Source organism: Centroberyx affinis, unplaced genomic scaffold (assembly GCF_046629955.1).
Source record: "Centroberyx affinis isolate AG114_WGS23_722 - 3 ecotype Tasmania unplaced genomic scaffold, CSIRO-AGI_Caff_v1 ptg003327l_1, whole genome shotgun sequence".
Classification (NCBI taxonomy): Eukaryota; Metazoa; Chordata; class Actinopteri; order Beryciformes; family Berycidae; genus Centroberyx; species Centroberyx affinis.
In genome coordinates, this window is record NW_027281328.1 from 229,893 (window position 1) to 249,598 (window position 19,706).

At 45.0% G+C, this 19,706-nt stretch overlaps 1 protein-coding gene across 4 annotated transcripts in view; it reads right to left on the reverse strand.

Moving 5' to 3' along the window:
- Positions 1 to 15,775, reverse strand: part of nhsl3 (NHS like 3) — a 28,170-nt gene extending 12,395 nt beyond the window's left edge. For all 4 annotated transcript variants that reach the window (XM_071538699.1, XM_071538698.1, XM_071538697.1 and 1 more), the window contains exon 1: positions 15,247 to 15,775. In XM_071538699.1, coding sequence (XP_071394800.1) covers positions 15,247 to 15,379 — 133 coding nt within the window. In that variant the 5' untranslated portion in view covers positions 15,380 to 15,775. The remainder of the gene's footprint in view (positions 1 to 15,246) is intronic.
- Between the last annotated feature and the right edge of the window lie 3,931 nt (positions 15,776 to 19,706).

Consider the following 19,706-nt stretch of genomic DNA (forward strand, 5'->3'; position numbering starts at 1 on the left):
ATACGCCCACCATCCCAGCTCACACCGTCCCAACCTAGGGGGGGCGGGGGGCTAAGCTTAGACTTCTCCAGTGACACTAAGAAGAGGAGAAGAAGAAGAGATTCCCGACCCCGGTGTCTGGGGTCAGACCTGCCCAGCCTGGGGTGCTGGCAGCGGGTCGGCCTCTAGGTGAGAAGGATAAGCCGGGGCCTTCAGGAGAGCAGCTTTAGACATGGGCGCCGTGCCACAGGATTAACGCCTTAACCTGTCTACCTCTTCACCTTGCCCTCCCTTCCCGTCCTGACATTTGTTTTTACTCTCTCGGCGCTCCTCATCTCGTTCCCTTTCTCGGTCTTCCCTCCATTTCGCTTTCTTACTCCTCCCTGATCCAGATCTTTTCACATCAGCACGCAAGAGCTCGTAAAACCTCTTATTTGACAATGCCTCCGGATGACATCACTCAAGCGAGTTGTTCATACTCATTACCTCGTAATCCATATTAATTTGTGCGAGGCTATTTACCGATATGGCACATGTGGTAGATTATGTGCATAATAAATCAGCTTTATTTTTCAGTGACGCGGCCCTTTAAAGTCCAGACACTCCCTTTTCCCAAAAACAAATCCCTTACACACCCAGTCCATAGAATGTCCCCCACAATTCAGACCTTTACCATGTGCCAATTATGGGGGTCTCTGGCCCGGCCTCTATACCCCCCTGTTGTTAACCAAGACCCCTCATATCAATATTCATTAGAAGGCCTAAAGAGACACCATCTGGCCTAGGGAGAGAGGGCAGAGGGGAGAGAGGGCTTCAAATGCCTTTGAATCAACACACGCTCACACACACACACACACACACACACATACAATTCCGCCGCATAAGCGCAATAGCACAAAGCATTGCAATAGAGAAAGGTAACATATGCTAATAATTTGGGCCATGATGGAGTTGTTGTTGTTGTTTTTGTTTTTTTGTCTGTGGTTTGTGTCTTTTGTGGTGATGTGATTGCGTTTGTTGTCATTTGGTTTTGGTGTGCATTGTGATGTGTATATGCAAATAAAAAAAAACAAAAAAACAAAAACATGCTAATTTCACGCTAAAGCAGATTCCGAAAACTTCATCAAATCATTTCAACCACATAAACAGATGTTCAAAACCACAGATATTCATTTGCCTAAATAGTTCCATTCACCAATTTTGTGATGGAATCCTAAATCTAAGCATCTCAAGAGCGACTCAGATGTGTTTTACAGCCTTTTATGTGACTCTAGAGAAAATGTCATAAATCAATTGTGCCAGACTGTTAGACTTGTTAGTAGGTCAAACTGCCTATTAGAGGACAATCAGAGTTCAGGGAGCAAACAAAACATACTTGATAAGGTGTCAAAGGTCAACTTCCCCCTCGTTAGTTAGAGCCAAATTAGAAATAACTATATCAGTTTGACATGCCATTCTCTTTTATTAACTTGCATCTTATGTTGTATTGAGTGACTTTTGCTTTTTGAGGTATGCCCAGAACCCAGTGCCACCCTCTTCAAAACACAGTGTACTGATGGGTTTATGAAGGGAGATACCGATACTTTGTGCCCACATTCAATATTTTTGCAATTTGACCATTTTCATGCCAAATAATTACAAGCATTCAGTTGTTTCTTCTCAGAAGAGTGGAAAAGCCTCTGAAACAGCATTTAGATCATATAACACTAAAACTCTCCATTGAAACCCATGCTAATGAAATTCTTTCAGGGTTAACGCCTCCTATTCAGTGGTAGGGGAACCTCTGGGACACATTACTGCCTTAAAATGAAGAATTCTCTAGCAAAAGCATAACTGAACCATTAACTAAATAAATAAGCTGTGAATAGAAAATAAAATGTCATTGCAGGTTTTACAGACTGTTTTTATGTAGCTGTGATCAGGGAGGAACCTCCATCATGTCGACACTGGATAACACGAGTGGCTGATATCTGATATTTAATAAAAGGCAAATATCAACCTGATATATCCGTCTAACCCAAGCAGAAACATAATGGAGTTGAACGAGCTAAGCTGCTCTTCATCAACAGTGTAATTCCTTGCACCCACCCATGTCATTTCTTGCTCCACTAGAGGGCGCTGTATCAACTCTTACTCTGCAAGTATGAGACTGCAAAACCAGCAGGTCATTCGATGAGGACATTTAACTGTAGACCCACAGGCCAGTTGGAGAGTTACAGGACAAAGGAGCAGCTGGATATAAAGTATATGACTCCCTCTGGACTGGCCAGGTCCACGCCCTGACACACACCGCACACACACACACACACGTACACACAATTATCGGAAAATGTAATACTGTGACCGCATGGTGCATATTAGCTCATCTCGTGTCCTCAGCTCACCCTCCCATTTGCTGCGCAGGGGAGGGAGGAGATGGATGGAGAAGCAGAGAGGGAGAGAGCGTAAAAAGTGATAGTTGTTGTTCTGCTGCCCTTGTTGTAACCTCAACATCAGTATCAGGTGAGAATGCAGACCGCTGGACCATGGGAAGTAACAGAGTTTCCACTTCACGCCTGGCTGGCTATGAAGACTGCCACTGTGTGTGTGTGTGTGTGTGTGTGTGTGTGTGCATGTGTGTGTGTCAGCATGTGCACGCTCTGTGTGTGTTCATAAGAAAGGGAGAGAGCTAGGAAAGAAAGAGTGGGAGGGAGAGAGAGAGAGAGAGAGAGGCAGGACTGTAAACATAGCTGCAAAAGCCCGGTTAAAATGAGAACAAATAACAAGGGTAAAGAGGAAATTATCGATCATTAATTATTGCAGGAACCCGGTCTGAGGCATCATCTCTGCAGAGGAACAGATCTGATCAATAATTCTCTTCATGTCCCGGGATTGTCTTACTCTTCTCACAAACAGCCTGAGATAGATAGATAGACAGATAGACAGATAGATAGATAGATAGATAGATAGATAGATAGATAAATAGACTCAATGTATCCAATATGTCAAACCCAATACATGCAAATGGACTCCTTTCACCAACTAATGACTCATTCCTTGGCTGAGAAAAACAGCAGACACTGAGCTTAGGCAACGCTTCCTGCACCTGGGAAATGATCCTCAGTCTGTGTCACAACACAACAACAGTCTTTTCTCAATCAGCACATTGTTCAGCAGGTTGATTTGAGCAGGATATTTGTTTCCTTAACCGAGGCTGCCGTTTCTCTAGATGAAGATACTCCCTCCCTGCCAAGCGGGAGCAGTGTTTTGCCCTGAGGTGTTTTTTTCACGCTGGCAGAGGCCCGGGATCGCTCGGCTCCAACGCCGCGGCTGAGAAATACTTGGCGACAATAGGCGCTTGTCTGAGACGGAGGCTTGGGACCGCTTTGTCCTCCCTAAGTTTTTGTTTCTCTCTGTTCTCACTGTTTCCAGGCGATTCGATGACTCTCGCATTCGGCCGCGGTTCCCCCGAAAATTTCATGAAATGAGCGTGAGGTCATGAAATACGAGTACGTGCTCATTTGACAAGATTTTATGAGAGTGTGTCATTCAAAATCCCAAATTGGCTCTCTTGTCTTTCTCCCTCTCTCTCTCTCTCTCTCTTTCTTTCTGTCATTGACCTCTCCGTCCTCCTTTGTCATGTCTAATCACCCCGCTCTCTTTCTCTCTTGTTCCCGCTTCATCTCTCTTTCTCCGCCCGGCCCAGAGGAAATCAGAAATGCAGGTGGTTCATGGGTGATGACAGGTGCTGTACTTGGTGATTTATGTCCTCTCCCTGCCCCCGTACCCTCTTCCCTTCCTCCCATTTCCTCGGCCCGCCGCAGAGTCAGGCTGCCTTCCTCGCCCTCCCTCAGCATCCCTCCTCTTCCCTCTGCCCTTCTGTCTTCACCCCTCCTACTGTAATCTTCCCACCATCTCCAGGGTCCTGTAGGACAAGCGAGGCTGTGTTTTATGTTTTTGTGAGGTTTTTTTTAGTTTTTGTGTTCCTCTATGACCATAATCTCTCTTGTATCTTATACTGTAGATATGATGATGAATGAGCCTAGTCTTGCAGTTAATATTTCATCCTGAGCAACAGAGGGCGCATGATAATATCATAACAAGGTACATGAAACATGAGATATTCCACTGGATATGTTCATGGAGGATGGAGGTTAGCCTGCCTCTCTCTCTCTCTCTCTCTCTCTCTCTCTCTCCCTCTCTCTCTCTCTCCTTTCCCTGGTTAATACTATACTACTCAGTGTTAGGCAGGTGAGCTCATAACTCAAGCCCACCACAGTAGCCATAGAATACAAATCAGGGGAACAGCAATGAACTAAATAACGATGCCTGTGTGTGTGTGTGTGTGTGTGTGTGTGTGTGTGTGTGTGTGTGTGTGTACACATGCGTGTTTGTGTGTTGAGGCCATTGTGGGGTTTAGTGTTGGTCACATTTTAACCCTCTCTTGCTGTGCTCTGGCAGTTTCATTACCTCCCTCTACAGAGATGGAAAGAAAGAGGGAGAGATTGAGAGGAAGTCAGAGAGAGAAAGAGAGAGAGAGAGAGAGAGAGACAGAGAGGTCTGCAGTAACAGTCAGGGTGGGAAATTAATACCAGCCACCAGCCAAATGTTGACTGTGGCTGGTCTTATTCTAAGACAAAGTGGCTAGTGGAATCTATCAGTCAGTGGCCGGTAGATAAAAACATTACAGTACCAGCCTGGCAATAGTATTACTGTAGGCTTTCTATCCATATTACCAGGGGTGTTGTGGAGGGTGTACCCATCTGATCTAATTTGCAAGTAAGTCTTACATCATCAAGTGGTACTAAACTGATGTAAGCTGTATGAAAATAGGCTGTTCAGAGGAAGCAAAACACATTAATAATGCATTTTCTGAAAATATAATCGATTTTTGTTTACACTGATGGATGTTTCCCTATGATGAACACCAATTAGAGGTCACAGACGGTGGTAGTAGCCTAAAGGTTAGGGAAGCAAGCTTGTGACTGGAAGGTTGCGGGTTTGAATCCATAGGAAATCTGGGTGGGAAAAGTGAATTAATGGTCTCCCCTCCCTCAATATCTACAATCTTCTTTTATGTAAGCATCATTTATCTGATATGTTCCTAACCTCGGGACCCTCAGATGCCAGGAGGGCACACAAGCGGAGAGCTAAACTTAGCTACTGCTGTACCCACAGTGGATAAAAATAGCAACTGCCACTCTTTTTGTAATGATCTCTCTCTCTCTTCCCCCCTCTTTCTCTCTTTCTCAAATAAGGGGATTGCGATTTTTTACCGCTTAGGAGGAGTTGTTTCGCTGCGTGTCATTCAAACCTAACAGCATTTTGAGAGCAAAACTATGCGCTCCGTAAACATCCATACAGATACATGCATACAGAATGCTGCATTCATCCGCAGTCGCAAAACAAGATAATAAATCTATTTGTTGCTGGTTGGTGTGTGGGAGTGAGCGAGGGCGTCCCCTGGGTGACCCTTGAAAATTAGAGAGAGAGCCAGACCCGAAAGCCTCCAGCCAAAACCACCCTGAGAAAGAGACAGACAGAGGGAGAGAGAGAGAGAGAGAGAGAGAGAGAGGGAGTAGAGTAGAAACAGAGCATATACTGCAAAAAGTTGTTTTAGTCTTTTATCTTAACACAAGTGGAACATTTTATCAGAAGGGTGAGACAATTCCACTTGTTTCCAATGCAGTTTCATGAGTATTCTAGTGTCAATATCTTGAAAAATGCCAGATCACTACACTAGTATCATGGAAATGACACTTGATCCAACAAAACTATGAAAACAAGTTGATTTGCATTGGAAATAATTGAAATTATTTCATCCCAATGGCAGATTTTTTCACTTGTTTTAAGAAAAAAAAGATTTTTTAAGTTTAAATGCCTTTTTAAGATGGATATTTTTTTGCAGCGTAGTCAGAAAGCATACTGGACACAGACAGACAGTCCATAACAGAAACAGAAGTGGCTGCCTAAAATAGAAAAAAGGGCATTGCGGGCTATTTGAGGCAAGTCCATGTCTCCCTAATGGCGAACAGTCTCATTTAATTATGATTGATGAGTTAATGAGAGGCCTACAGCTTCCGCAACAGTCAAAAGCACAGAGCCAAGCAGACCAGGACAGGCCCGACAGCCTCAGGTCTGATTCCTCTGTCAGACCGAAAATTCACTGAGGTGTGGACATCCTCAATCTGTCCTCAAGCTGCGAGGACGCTTCTGGTTTCAGCTGGACGAAACTACGAAAACACAGGGGCACAAATGTCCATCTCAACAAGTAATTTGGTCTCATATTCAGTGTCATATTTAGTCTTATTTTTCAATAAAAAGTGAAGCATTCTGCCACTGTGGTGAGATGATTCCACTTGTTTCCAATTAACACAGTTTCACTTAATTCAGGATTTTTATCACTAAGGCAGAATGAGGCAGATCACTCCACTAGTATCAAGAAAATGACACTTGAGGCAAGAAAAGTGTTGAAACAAGGTGAATATTATGGGAAAATGCATCTATTTGATACTATGACAGATTTTTTCACTTTTTTTTCAAAGCAAAATAAGATTGCAAGATCCAATACCAGATTAAATGACTTCTTAAAATGGACACTTTTTGCAGTGTGTGAACATTTAGTAAACATGCTCAACTATGCTTCACTAAGATGTCATTTTATGAGAATTCCTCCCTATCAATCTTCCCCATCAGTGAAAACTGTCACGAGTTGATGAGTTTATGGATCTGCTTATCTATCACTGTGTCCACGTGAGATTCACTTGAGCTGACTGAGACTGATAGATGGCGGAGCAAAAGATAGCGGAGTCTCTTCCTTGCTGTCACAGACCAAGATGCATCAGGCCTGGATTACCGCCATAAAACCGTGCAGAAACTCCCACTGAGATAAAGACAGCGTTTTCACAGGGAAAATTAGTTTCAGGGTTTAGCAACAGTGCAAACTCCCGACCTCCTTGACCTTCTCAATTGCAATAATGACACAAAATCAAATGTCGCTGTCTGCTTTGTCTCAGTGTGGAATCAGAACGTATGTCAGGGTTTGACCTTCCTGCTAAACCGAAATGTCATCTACATCATCTTATGCCTCCAATGGAACCAAGTTATAGAGATTTTAAAGATTTCCAGACAGCGACTCATCCGACCAACAATCATCCCTTGTTCTTTCCTGCACATGGACCCCATCTCCAATATAATGGATTCATCGCATGCAATTCAGCAACAAAATGCTCTGACACAGGGTAATGAATATAGGAGCTGTATGGAAAATAGAAAAAATATGTGTTCAGGATGAAGCGCTCCCTTGACAACCTTTGTCAACATCGAAATGTTTGAGTCTGAAGTGTGTTTATCAGAAGCAAGGAGGAGAGCTGAAATGGAAAAAAAAACCATCTACTGAATGCCGCGCTGTGAGGTACAAGGGAGCAAATTCACAACAAGCTCGTTTGACTCTGTCATCCGAATCACACCGAACGGATTAGGTTTGAACAGACGCTGGCTGTGTTCAAGATGGGCAGCGCAAGCATCGCACATGTAAACACACACACACACACACACACACACACTCACACACACTCACAAACACACACGCATGAACGCACAGGCATTTAGAGTATTAGGTTTTTCCATCAGCAGCATAAACGCACCAAGCCACCGTGTGTGCATGTGAGCGAAAGATACACAGAGAATGTGTTTTTTGTGTGTGTGTGTGTGTGTGTGTGTGTTAGCTCGTGCATATGCATGCTGCCCACCGAAAAACACCATCACCATCTCATTCTGCCCATTGTGAGCCTTCACTAAAAGCAGCAGAAACACACTGTCGCTCTTCCCCCCGGTGAAATCCTGTTACGCACGGCCAATGAACTGAGCCTCCCTTTCGTAAACAAGGCGCCTCCTTTTCGATCTGTTTCAAAACACATGTAAATCTGCGTGAAAAGACGCCGGCGCGTTTCGCCTCGACCCGTTGCCAACTGCTGAGGGGCGAAAAAGGCAGAGGCTGGCACCGGCCCCGCGCCATCTGCTTGGCACAGATACTCAGCTGTGTCGAGCCTAACCTCTTCGCCTACCATCAATCCAAGGTCTCATGGTGCTGGTAAGATGACATAACCGATGTTGTTGCGGTTCAGGACAGGACCTCTGATAGGATGTAGGTTCCTCCCTGACCACAGCTAGTGAATATGTTTTTGTTATCATTAGTTTTATTTCAGATATCTGACCAGAGCAATCATTGGGGTGTGGTGTGGAAGGATTTCACTCAACAGCTTCAGGGGTTAGGGTCAGGGTTAAAGTGTGTAAAACCTGCAGTGAACCCTGCCTCACCCTGCCTTAAGGAGCTGCTGACCCACCTAAAACAATTTCATTAGTGTGACTTTCAATGGTGTTGCAAGTGTTTCTGAGGGAAACACTGAATCCTTGTAATTATTTGCAATTATTTGTCAAATTTAATTACATTGAATATTGACACAAAATATCGACTATCGGACGTTTCAATGGAAAAATATTTGTTTAAGCATCAGCCTCCAAAAACCCGCCCAGTCTTGTCCTAGACAGAACATAGAACAACTGTAGCAGCTTTCCAAAACTGATTTATTTCATCATGATGTCAGACAAATGTGAATGAGCACTTTGAGACAGCAAAGGCCCATTTAACTGATGTATAACTCAATTGCAGTGGAGTTCAATCTTAGATTTGGTATCAGTGTCTTCTCCAACTGCTCAGGGCGTGTTTAGCTAAGAATGTCACAAGTTTCCAATTTTGGATCGGGTACAGTCAAATTGGAAAATGAAGTCTAACATAGGTAATAAATCATAATCATTTTGTCCTTGTTACAGAATGATGAATATCACATCCCAGTCATGTTAAAAAGTTAAAAGATTGACCTTCGGACTGACAAGCTTGCTGCTCTGTGTGTGTGTGTGTGTGTGTGTGCATGCATATACAGTGGGCTGTTTAACAGTGTGGTCTAATGCTTTAACTCAATTTAGGTGATGCAGGAAGCCACTGGACTGAGCCCCATTACAGAGCAATCCAAACACTGCGTCCCTTTATACTGGAGACAGAGAGCTCACTCTGATACACTGAAGCTACAAGAGATGAGCAGCAGCGTGGCCACCCACCACTTGATCATAACCACAGGTGGGTGGTAAATAAACATGTTACTGAAGTTAAAATTTAAATTTCAGTAATACCATTAGAGTTACACATAAAAACAAGTCATTACCTTTTCTATCACCCCCAGTAAATATCAAATTGAAGTTAGAACTATATTCCACTCCTTCCCCTGATTTGTTTTTGTCAAATTAGGCATCGTCCTCACAGTTTAGATGGGAAATGACAGAAAAGTTGACTTTCTCCACTATTCCCGAAGGTATTCCTACTTCTTTTACTTTATTGAGCAAAAAGATGCCAATTTTTGAAGGCAAGACAGGACGTAACCGCAAATCTTGGGGTGTAGAACAAAAGTAATCTAATGGGTGGTGTAATGAATTGCTGCTTTCAGGTAGTAATAAGTAAAGTTATCATATCATTTTTGAAATGAGTAATATAATGAGTAATATGTTACTTTTTTGAGTAACAAGCCCAACACTGGTCCTAACCATGGCTGAAATAACAGGATTTCTTCCCCAGTTACAGCTCCTGTGAGACTCGGGCCAGGTCGTCACATAGTGTTCACATGGAAACACAAACATGTACACTTACATGAAGCAGCCTCTCTTTGCCCACATGAGACTTGCTATTGGGCTGTGGATCATTTAGAAAGGAATGATCCAGACTTGAAAGTGTTCCGGAGATGCCATTCAGCGGCGAAAAAAAATTCCCACACTACATTTAGAACCAGAAAATGCAGACTAACCACAATTGTATGCTGCCAAAACTTCTCTTTCTATTTGGAGAGAAGAAAACAAAAGTCCCACTTCTTGCTGCATGAGAAGAAGGGATAGAGGAAGAAGGTAATGATCTCCCTTCATGTGTAGAGAATGGGGACACCTTGGTGTAACAGGCCAGAACATGACGTTACAGGTGCGAAATTCATGGCGACAATTAAAGCGGGCAGCGTCGAGACGGGGCCCCCGGGGGTCCTGAGAACATCTTGTTGCAGGAAGAAGAAGAGGAGCGGTGAATGACAGGGCCTTTCAGAGCCTTTCAACACACGCGGCGCTCTGTACTTAGTCTCCGGCGCAGACAAAATAGAAAACAGAAAAGTCGGAGACGGAGAAGAAAGGGGACGGGAGGGACGGAGAGGAAAGTAAGAAGACAGAGGCTGGATGAAAGACTAGGCTTAAGAATAACTCACACACACACACACACACTCCCCACCCACTGTGTTGTCTCTTGTGGTGGGAAATACAGCGCACAAGAGTCTGGATGTAGGGGAAGAGGGGGAGCAGAAAAGAAAGCAGAAAAGAAAGCAAAAGAAGGGGAATGAGGGGGTATATATATATGCGTACCGTCGAGATGTTCCTGTGCGTGCAGGTATAGCTTGTGTGTAAAAAAGGAGAGGAGAGGCAATGCAATGCAGAATGAGGAAGAGAGAGAGAGACAACATAAAAGATCAGGGGGCGAGGCGTGGGAGGGAGAGAGATAGCATAGGGAGGAAAAGTCATCCTCTCTTTATCCTGGCTGTGCGTTGCCTAAGCCCTCTGTGGGGAACCCATGACATTGACAGTGGCACACAGTAAATGAGATCTTCAAAGGAGGCCCAAGAAGAGAGCGCCTTAGCCCCGCTTACAGAAATCAAAAGGCTTAGGCAGGCCTTCCCCGGCAGGATAATGGAATATGGAACATATCACACCCTGCACAAGGCCGTGATGAAACCGGCTGCGGAATCTGCTTGCTGCCTTGTTCCCCAAACTATACTTGCGTTCTCTGTACTTCTCCCCCCATTATATTCTGTCTGTGCAGTCACCTTCTCCCTTTACTTTTCTTCTCTGATTCTTGTAAGCTTCTTTCCCGTCACTTTTAATGCCATCTCCCCCCCCCCCCCCCCCACCTCATTGCCTCTCAAGTCACTCTTCCATTAACGTGAGGCAGGAGGGAGCGCGAGGGGAGCGTGTGGAGAAGAGATGAGGGCAAAAGAGAGGAGGAGGAGGAGGAGGATTTCGAGAGCATGTCAGTAAGTTTGGGGTTTACGGACAATTTATTGGACGGTTTATCTCGAGAACACACACACCACTCGCTGCCCTGTTGCAGAGGCGGACCGGGGGGGGGGGGGGGCACGAAAGCCTACCCCGTGATCAAAGCCGGCTGCGGTTTGCCCTGCAGAGAGGACAGTTATGAGAAGGTAATACGAAACATCTGGGGACCCAGCTGCTTCATAAAACCTCAGAGGGCCTCAAGAATGAAGGAATGACAGCGCAGAGACGGAGTGTATGTCTGTCTTTGTATGTGTGTGTGTGTGCTCGTGTGTGTGTGTGTGTCTCTGCGTCGGTGACCACCTGCGTATGCGGCAAAGTGAGTTCATGGTGAGCTAATCTTGTCCACTGTAGCCGCTGTGTTCATGCTCGCAGCAGACAGATGAATAGGCATCTTTGTGACGGCGGAGCTCAGCTGGCAACGTCTCAACCCTGCACACCCCATTGTATCTTTTTACACTGTTTGTGTGCAGAAAAAAATGCCTCCGGTCATTGTTAATTGATACTAGCATTGATGGCGCTACTGTGCCAGGTGAAACAAAGTTCAGGCTTAATTCCACTTTTGTAGAAAATTTCCTCCGGCATGAGTAAACATCCTTGAGCAAAGTAACCACGAAAGATAATTCAGCTCAGAGTTTTGACTATATGGCTGTCCCCTAATACTGGGGTCACACTACATGATTAATAGCCCGATTATAGCCATGATTTGGCCATCACTGATTTTTAATATTGGACCAAGTCTGTGCAAGTCTCTAGTAGTGTGTGAGGATTAAGGACTCAAGCTTCAGACCAGTTACTACCATCACAATTATTTCCAACACGTTTGATTTTTATGTCTCGAATATGGAAGGACATGAATATGGAAGTTTTGACGTCCTCCTGTAGTGTAAGCTGTTCAATGACTCAGAGACGGGCAATAGCCAATGAGAGTTGAGCGTGAGAGAAGTGTTGTTGTAGCGCGACAGCTCGTGTTTTCGCAAGATTTGGGGGATGCGTGGCCCGACAAATTTGTGTATGATTCCAGTCTCTACCTCATTTTCAAATTAACTTGTTTTTACCTGTAGCTGTAGCCCCTTCATCGGCTTGGGTTAGGGTTTCAATGTAATTTTGAAAATGTGATAACACAATGGTAAGATCCATTATTTCCCCAAGTTTCATCAAAATCCAACGAGCTGTGTCTGAAACATTGTGCGTGATGGACAAACAAATTAACTAATGGAAGGAGACTGATTTTTGAAGACAAACATCTTCAAAAGGCTGTCATTGCATGTGTGATATCCAGTCTTTTCCCAGTCTGTTCAGTCTTGCAGTGTGTCCCCAGCACAAGCAGCTTCTCAGGTGTTGTGAAGGACGCAGTGAAGGGTGTGACTCTCCGGTTTGGAACGGGGCCAGAATGAGACAGACATGACACATATTTCAGGGAGAGATAGCGGGGCTCTAGTCGTTGAGATCACAGCTCGCACGTTTCATTACCCTGCTAGACTTTATGCTGCAGTGAGCTGCAGGACTGAGAGGCCGTGCATTGTGTGGTTGTTAGCTTTGCTGTGGGTTTAATCCATTAGCTATGGTTTACTGGTCTATAAATAAAGTCAATATGGAGACAAATTAGAGGGGTAGAGCATCAACCCTACTCTACACTAACACACACATGAATACGTGTGCACACACAATGTTAAGACATTACCCTATTATCTATCCTTTTTCTCTATACCAAACAATGCACTCTTTCCTCTCTATCTCCTCTCTATCTTTTATTTTGGGTATTATGCAGCTTGGAGAACATACAATCACCTGAAATAAACACAAACTTGCGATGCACCGCTTTTCAACACGCTCTGAGAAAGTGTGTGTGTGTGTGTGTGTGTGTGTGTGTGTGCTGGATGGGTGTCCATGCGTAAGGAGATCGGATGGAATGTAGGAATGCATTCACACCCCAAGTTTCTGAATAAACTCCCCATGAATGAGGCAGTGAATACAGGAGAGGGCAACTCAAGAGAAGAAGAGGATCACACGCACACACACACACACACACACACACACACACACACGCACACACACACACACCGTCCTGATATTCCGATAACAGAGTTTCCTCCGCTAGCCTGTCTCGTTTCAGTCTGTGTGTCTGTTGCATACCTCCATACCATTAACAAACAGGGTTCAGAGGGGTCACCCGTTCCCATGGTAACCATTAGCATCGGGGACCAATGGATGAGACATGCCATCACATGCGCAGATTCCAGCCATGTTAGTGAAACAAGAGTTGCTCAAAAGCAAACTTTTGAAATGTCACAAAGCAGACAATATGAAAAAGGTGCGTTTCCAATATAATTAGGGTGTAGGATGTAACTACATCAGAAAACTCATCCACAAGAAAAACAGAAAGAGTCTTTCAAGAACTGATTAGTATTGGGCAAGTTGTTATTGTTCTTTGGTGTCAACTTATGTGGGTCATATTTCATGCTGAAGAAATGCACTTGGCAATATTCCAATACACCAAGTAATAGCCATACAGCCATGACAAGTGTCTTATACATGGGAGCAACAACGTGGATTTCTGGTAGGTCATGGTGGACATTTTATGGACAAACATCACTACATCAGCATCTATTCAACACGTTTTTCCATTTCTATTTATTAAATATCTTTATCAGAAAAAAGAGAGAGAGAAAAAAAGAAAATTCTGCCTGAAGTCAGCATTAAAACTGAGGACATTTTATTGAATTTTGTCATTTCGACTCTCATTATAATTTGCATAAAAATGACTTGGATGGAAACCAAGCTCGTGTCAACTGATCACAGTCCAAGTGAAAGAGCATGCTTACAAACCCTCATTAGAGCATGATGAAGGTCTTTTAGATGAAGGTCTTATGCTCTGATGAATCTCGTGTAGACTGAAATCTTGGCCTAATAAATGTAAATTGCATGGATCTAAGTGTACAGAGGATCTTTTTAAGGATCTTTTTCACTTAGAGCTAGTAAAAATAGACCTTGCGTCCAGAAGAGTTTTCTGCCATAAATTTCACTGTTTTGTCAATAACCTCAGAGATGGAAGGAGATTATGTCAGCTACACAGAAATGACAAAAAGTAGAAAACAACAGTCCTGGGTGAGAAGCGACAGAATCACAAGTAGAAAACAAATCCCGTGGGAAACAATGAGAAATGTCAACAGGAGTGGGAGGGTACAGCCTTGTGTAATACAAATCTCACTGCCTGACTCTGTCTATCAGACAATCTGACTGTCTGAGTCAGTGTGAGTGTGTGAAACCTGTTTGTCTGCTGTTTCGTTGCTTCAGGGACAGTCAACACAGACAGTAATCAGCATGGGACAGGCTTGGCACTGTTTCCCATTGCTCCTACAATAATCACTCACAGGATCATACAATAACAGACACACACACACACACACAGGATCACACACACACACACACACACACACACACACACACATACATACTGTGGCATGGTTGTGCAAAGACAGCAGAGAACCAAACTCTCTTAACTCTGAAATCCTCTTGCACTCTGTCACCCCAACTCATCTGTCAGCAGAAGAAACAACCCACCGGAACAAAAAGAAACCAAACACTGACACACACATACACACACACACACATGCACACACACACATACACACACACACACAAACCCTCCTCTGCACACTTGTGCAATAAGCAGGAAACCTTGAAGCTGACTAAGGTAAAGTCAGCATGGGAATATTGTCCCCCTGAATCCAAACAGCTTACTGTAGGAACTAATGTACACATACACATGACCGCACACACACACACACACACACACACACACACACACACACACACACACACACACACAGACACACATAGACACACATATCCAAATGCATGTTTTTAGTGATACCTACAGTTCTAGTTCACCTGGTTTTAATCTCAAAACTCAAGTCAGATCTGCGCAAATAAAACTAAAACAGTCACTCAACAGTCAATCTTGGAAGCGCAGACTTGTGAATAAACATTTACGACATGCTGTCACACTCCGTCACCACAAACCCATCAACACACACACACTCTCTATTGTTCCAAGCAGCCAAAAACGCCAGCAGCTACACAGAGAGAGCAACACTCTAAACTCATTCTCTTAGCCAGCCGCCCCCTCCAGGCATCCCGCTCTCATCTTACCTGTCTTCTGCTTGTCTGGACGTCCGAACAGCCAGAAGCCTCTGGGTTTTTCCCGGCCGGGGCTCGGGGACGAGGGGGAGGAGGAGGCGCTCTTCTCCGTCTGGACCTTCTTCCTCTGGACGCTGTTCCCCATATTAGGGTCGTCCCGAAGCCCCTAGAGGGGGTCTACTGTCCCGCGGCAAGACAGGTCGCGCAACATGACATCCGGATGCCTTTTTTTCCTCTCTTAAGTCCTCCCACAGTCTCACACACTCCTCCAGAATTAACACACACACACACACACACACCCTGAGTCAAAGTCAATTATGCGCTCTTGAAATCCCTGTCAAATCATTCCTGCTGATTCAGACCTGTCTCCACGCACACACACACACCCCGATATACAGTATGCGTGCTAAAGACCCACTGACACCATTCCCTCACTATACTATCACACACACACACACAACCAGCATGCAAAAAATGCTATTAACACACACACAAACACACAGTAAGTTCAGTCCTATTCCCCCTAGCTGACACACTTCCAGTCCTGTACATCCAGCTGCTGAAGCAACGGCAGCGTCCCGCACTGAGAAGCTCACTACCGCGCGTGTGTGTGTGTGTGGATGTGTGTGTGTGATTAAGTGTGTGTACGCGAGTGCCCCTCCCACTCTCTCCCTCTCCGATCGCTCTGCTCCCTAGCTGAGCATTCACACGGCACTCTCTCACTCCCTCTCATGTAGGAGAGGTGAAAACACACACACACACACACACACACACACACACGCACGCTTGTTATCCCTCATTATTATTATCATCTTCATCATATAGCTCAGCAAACCGTTCACACACTGTCTTTCTTTCACGTTTAACGGCACACTTCCATTCTACACCTCCCCCTAATTCCTCCTTGAGTGAGCGGTGATCACTTGTCTTTATTGCAAACCATTATAAACACCGGTGACGGATCCTGTCCACACAGTGAGGTGATGGAGCAAACGCAGATCCCCCCCCCCGCTACGGTCACACACATTCACAACCGGTGACAAGAAGAGATCATTATATCAGCGGTGCTTGTGTGAAGGAACGAGGGAAAAAAAACAGTGAGATGAAGGGGAAACTAGAAGCAGCGAAGGGGCGCTCAATAATTCAACTGATCTTCACAGGTAGAGCTCCTCCTGTCTGGCACCTTAGCTTTGACAGGGCTGCAGCCCACCTGTACACACACGCACACACACGCACACACACACACACACACGCCTGAACGCACACATCAATACAAGCAAAAACAAGAAAGAGCAGAATATATGCCGCTCAACCAGTCAGACAGATGAAAGCCTGCTTTCCGATGAGAACATTCCAGCTCCGCTTAGAGGAAATACAGATGCTGACCCAGATGGGTGAGTTGCAGACAGGCATGATGGGGAATTCCACTGATGCAACGGCGCTTCCGCCAAATGCCGGAGCGCTGAAAGGAGGAAACGCGGGAGGGAATATTCAGCGAGCGCAAAGGCAGTCGCGGCAAATGTTATGCCTAGTCTCTCTGAGAAAGAGTAGGCACATTCACCTGTATGGAATAAGAAGGAATATGTGTCTGAAGAGCTAAACCTCTATCACACTTTTTCTCCTTTTGCCCTTTCTTTCCCCCTCTACCCTCCTCTTCCTCGCTTCCATTTTCTCCCAGCCCCACTCCAACATCTTCACCCCCCCACCCCCAACACACACACACACCCTCACTGTCACCCCTCATCTTCCTCCTTCCCTCATTTCTGTATTCCTCCCCTCTCCTCTCCATCCACCCTTCTATTCCTACTAATGAACATATCTAACGGTGTCGGACAGTCCTCCTAGCACCGGCGATGACACATATTCCTTCTTATTCCATACAGGTGAATGTGCCTACTCTTTCTCAGAGAGACTAGGCATAACATTTGCCGCGACTGCCTTTGCGCTCGCTGAATATTCCCTCCCGCGTTTCCCGCACTGATGATGTCATGACCTTCGCCGTCAATCAACGGCGGCACTCCCGGAGCCCGTGAATCGATGGGATCCGTCTAAAACGAGGTCAAGGGAGACAAAGGACATTAAGAATACCACTGTGTAGCATGTGGCTCACATCCGCGGATACCGAAGTGAGATCCCCCAGTAGAAATGGGATGGAGGGAAGGAGGAAGAGGGAGGGGAGGGAAGGGGTGGGGGGGATGAAGAACATGAGGCGAAGACACGTAGCAAAAGATAGAGGCAGAGATGCAGAGAACTGCTGGAAAGATAAAAAGCCCCCAATAAAAGACAGATTTACTGACCGGGGGAGCATGTGAGGAAGGGGAGAGAGCTGCTGGATAGAAAGAATTTACGACCCCTCGTTTTTCTTGGAGAGGAATCGATTCAGCGCTTAAAGAGCAAGAGGAGTGTCTTGGTATTTACGGATCTGAGCGCGAGCGTGTACATGTACAGTATATGTGTGTGTGTGTGTGTGGGGGTGTGTGTGTGTGTGTGTAAATGTGTCTGCGTGCGAGAGACAAGGAAAAGGAAGAAAAGGAGTGCGAGTGTGTGATGTCACTCGAGCTTTCCGACGCGGAGTGTAAGAGGATCCTCGATAAAAACGCTCCGAGAGAGATGTTGCCTCTTAATGCAGCCCCATCAGAACCACACCCATTACATTTGTGCTAGTAGAGTACTCAGAGAGCTCACTATCTCATCCATCACAGAGCTATGAGAGTCAGAGTGCACTACGGTAGTGTGTGTGTGTGTGTGTGTGTGTGCGTGTGTGTGTTGGACTCTCTGTACCCTGTATCACCTATGAGATGCAAAACAACATGGCAAACATGCCCTAGATACATTTTAATGTGTATGTGTGTGTGATCAAGGCATGCGTCATTGTCAAGGGAGGGAGGCAGGGAGCTCAAAGGAGGCAATGAGTCAATGTGTGTGTGTGTCTGTGTGTGTGTGTGTGTGTGCATGTATGTATGTGTGTGTGCACATCCGTACATTAAAGGGCATTTGTGTAAAGGAATGCCGTTGTCAGGGAATAGTTGTCGTCAGGGAAAGTGGTTGTCACGGTGACCATAAGCAGGGCCTCGGGACAGGATTAGGGAATCTACCTTTGTAAGTGTGTGTGTCAGTTTTTATGTGTGAGTTTGCGTGTGTGTGTGTGTGTGTATCAAAGTCTAGGGATGTCAATTATAGTGGCCTGAATTAGGGACTGTATTACAAATGTTAAGGGACTGGGAGTCTTTATAGGTTTTTACCTGTATGCCCTTGATCACTTCTAATATTCCTTGCCACAACTCTTTACAGCTAAATCTCCATCCACATCCAGTGAAATCTAAATCCCACTCTGCCAACATCTGCCCAGCACTCCCCTCTTGTGGCCAGCCACTGCTGTTACTGAAAAAAAAACATACTACAGGTTTGGGATCAGCACCATTAAAGGCAACTCTACTCCCGGATACTCTTACACTGTTATGTGTCATCAATCTGTGATGTTCAATGCTATTCCAGGAGTTGTTTTGAAATCTACCTAATCTACTTCTGCATCAGTTACAGATTTCCCACAGAATTTCCCAGATTTCCCAGAATGCCTTTTGACAACCCCCAGAGAAAGGGTGTTGCTTTCAGCTGTCGGTTATACAGTATGTGTAGGTGGAGAGAGCAGTAGTGATAGTAGTAGCGGAGCAAGAGCATGTCTTGTGGCTGCATTGCATTCTGGTCTGTTGAGGCTACTCTTCTACGATGGATTTCTCCCTGCATGATTGTTAAACATCGGTGCAAAATGGCGGCTCTAGAAAGAAGCCCTTGCTCTTTGATTCTGAGGGACTGACAACAAAACTTGATGTTAACTGTTGATGTTATAGATGGCTGAAAAATGCTCTGCTATTTTCTTTGAAGCAGATAACACAAAAGTAACATCAAAGAATGTTCCGAGATGTGTTGCCCAGCTAAAGTCACATTCCCCTTACCTAAAACTAATTAAATTCCTCTGTTGCTTTGTCATTCGTCTGGTCTACTCTTCTCTTAGCAAAAAAAAAAAGACAGAAAGAGAGAACGTACAGCTGGATCAGGTAAACAGTGTTCAACAGGTGTATCCATTACTACAAAGTTACGTAACAGGAGCTCCCCCCCCACACACACACTCTGTCTTTAGGGCAAATCAGTTGTATATCCCTGTGTATACAGACTCCCACTCCCTCAGTCCCACACTGATGTCTTCCAGCTGCCTCCCCACCACATCAAACACACTCCCATCCTATAAAACAACCCATTAGCTTTTATTCCATAAACAATACCACTGAAAAAATAAGCAGGAATGTTTTGAACGTTGATCACGAGTCATTTTAATTACTCCTTCCAGTGTATATAGCTGCATATGTCTGTGTGTATGTCTATGTATGTGTGTGAGTGTGTGTTTGTGTAGGTGTGTCCTTCCATGGGTTTGCACAGTGTGTGCACGGTCCCCTTATGAAAAATAACTATGGTTA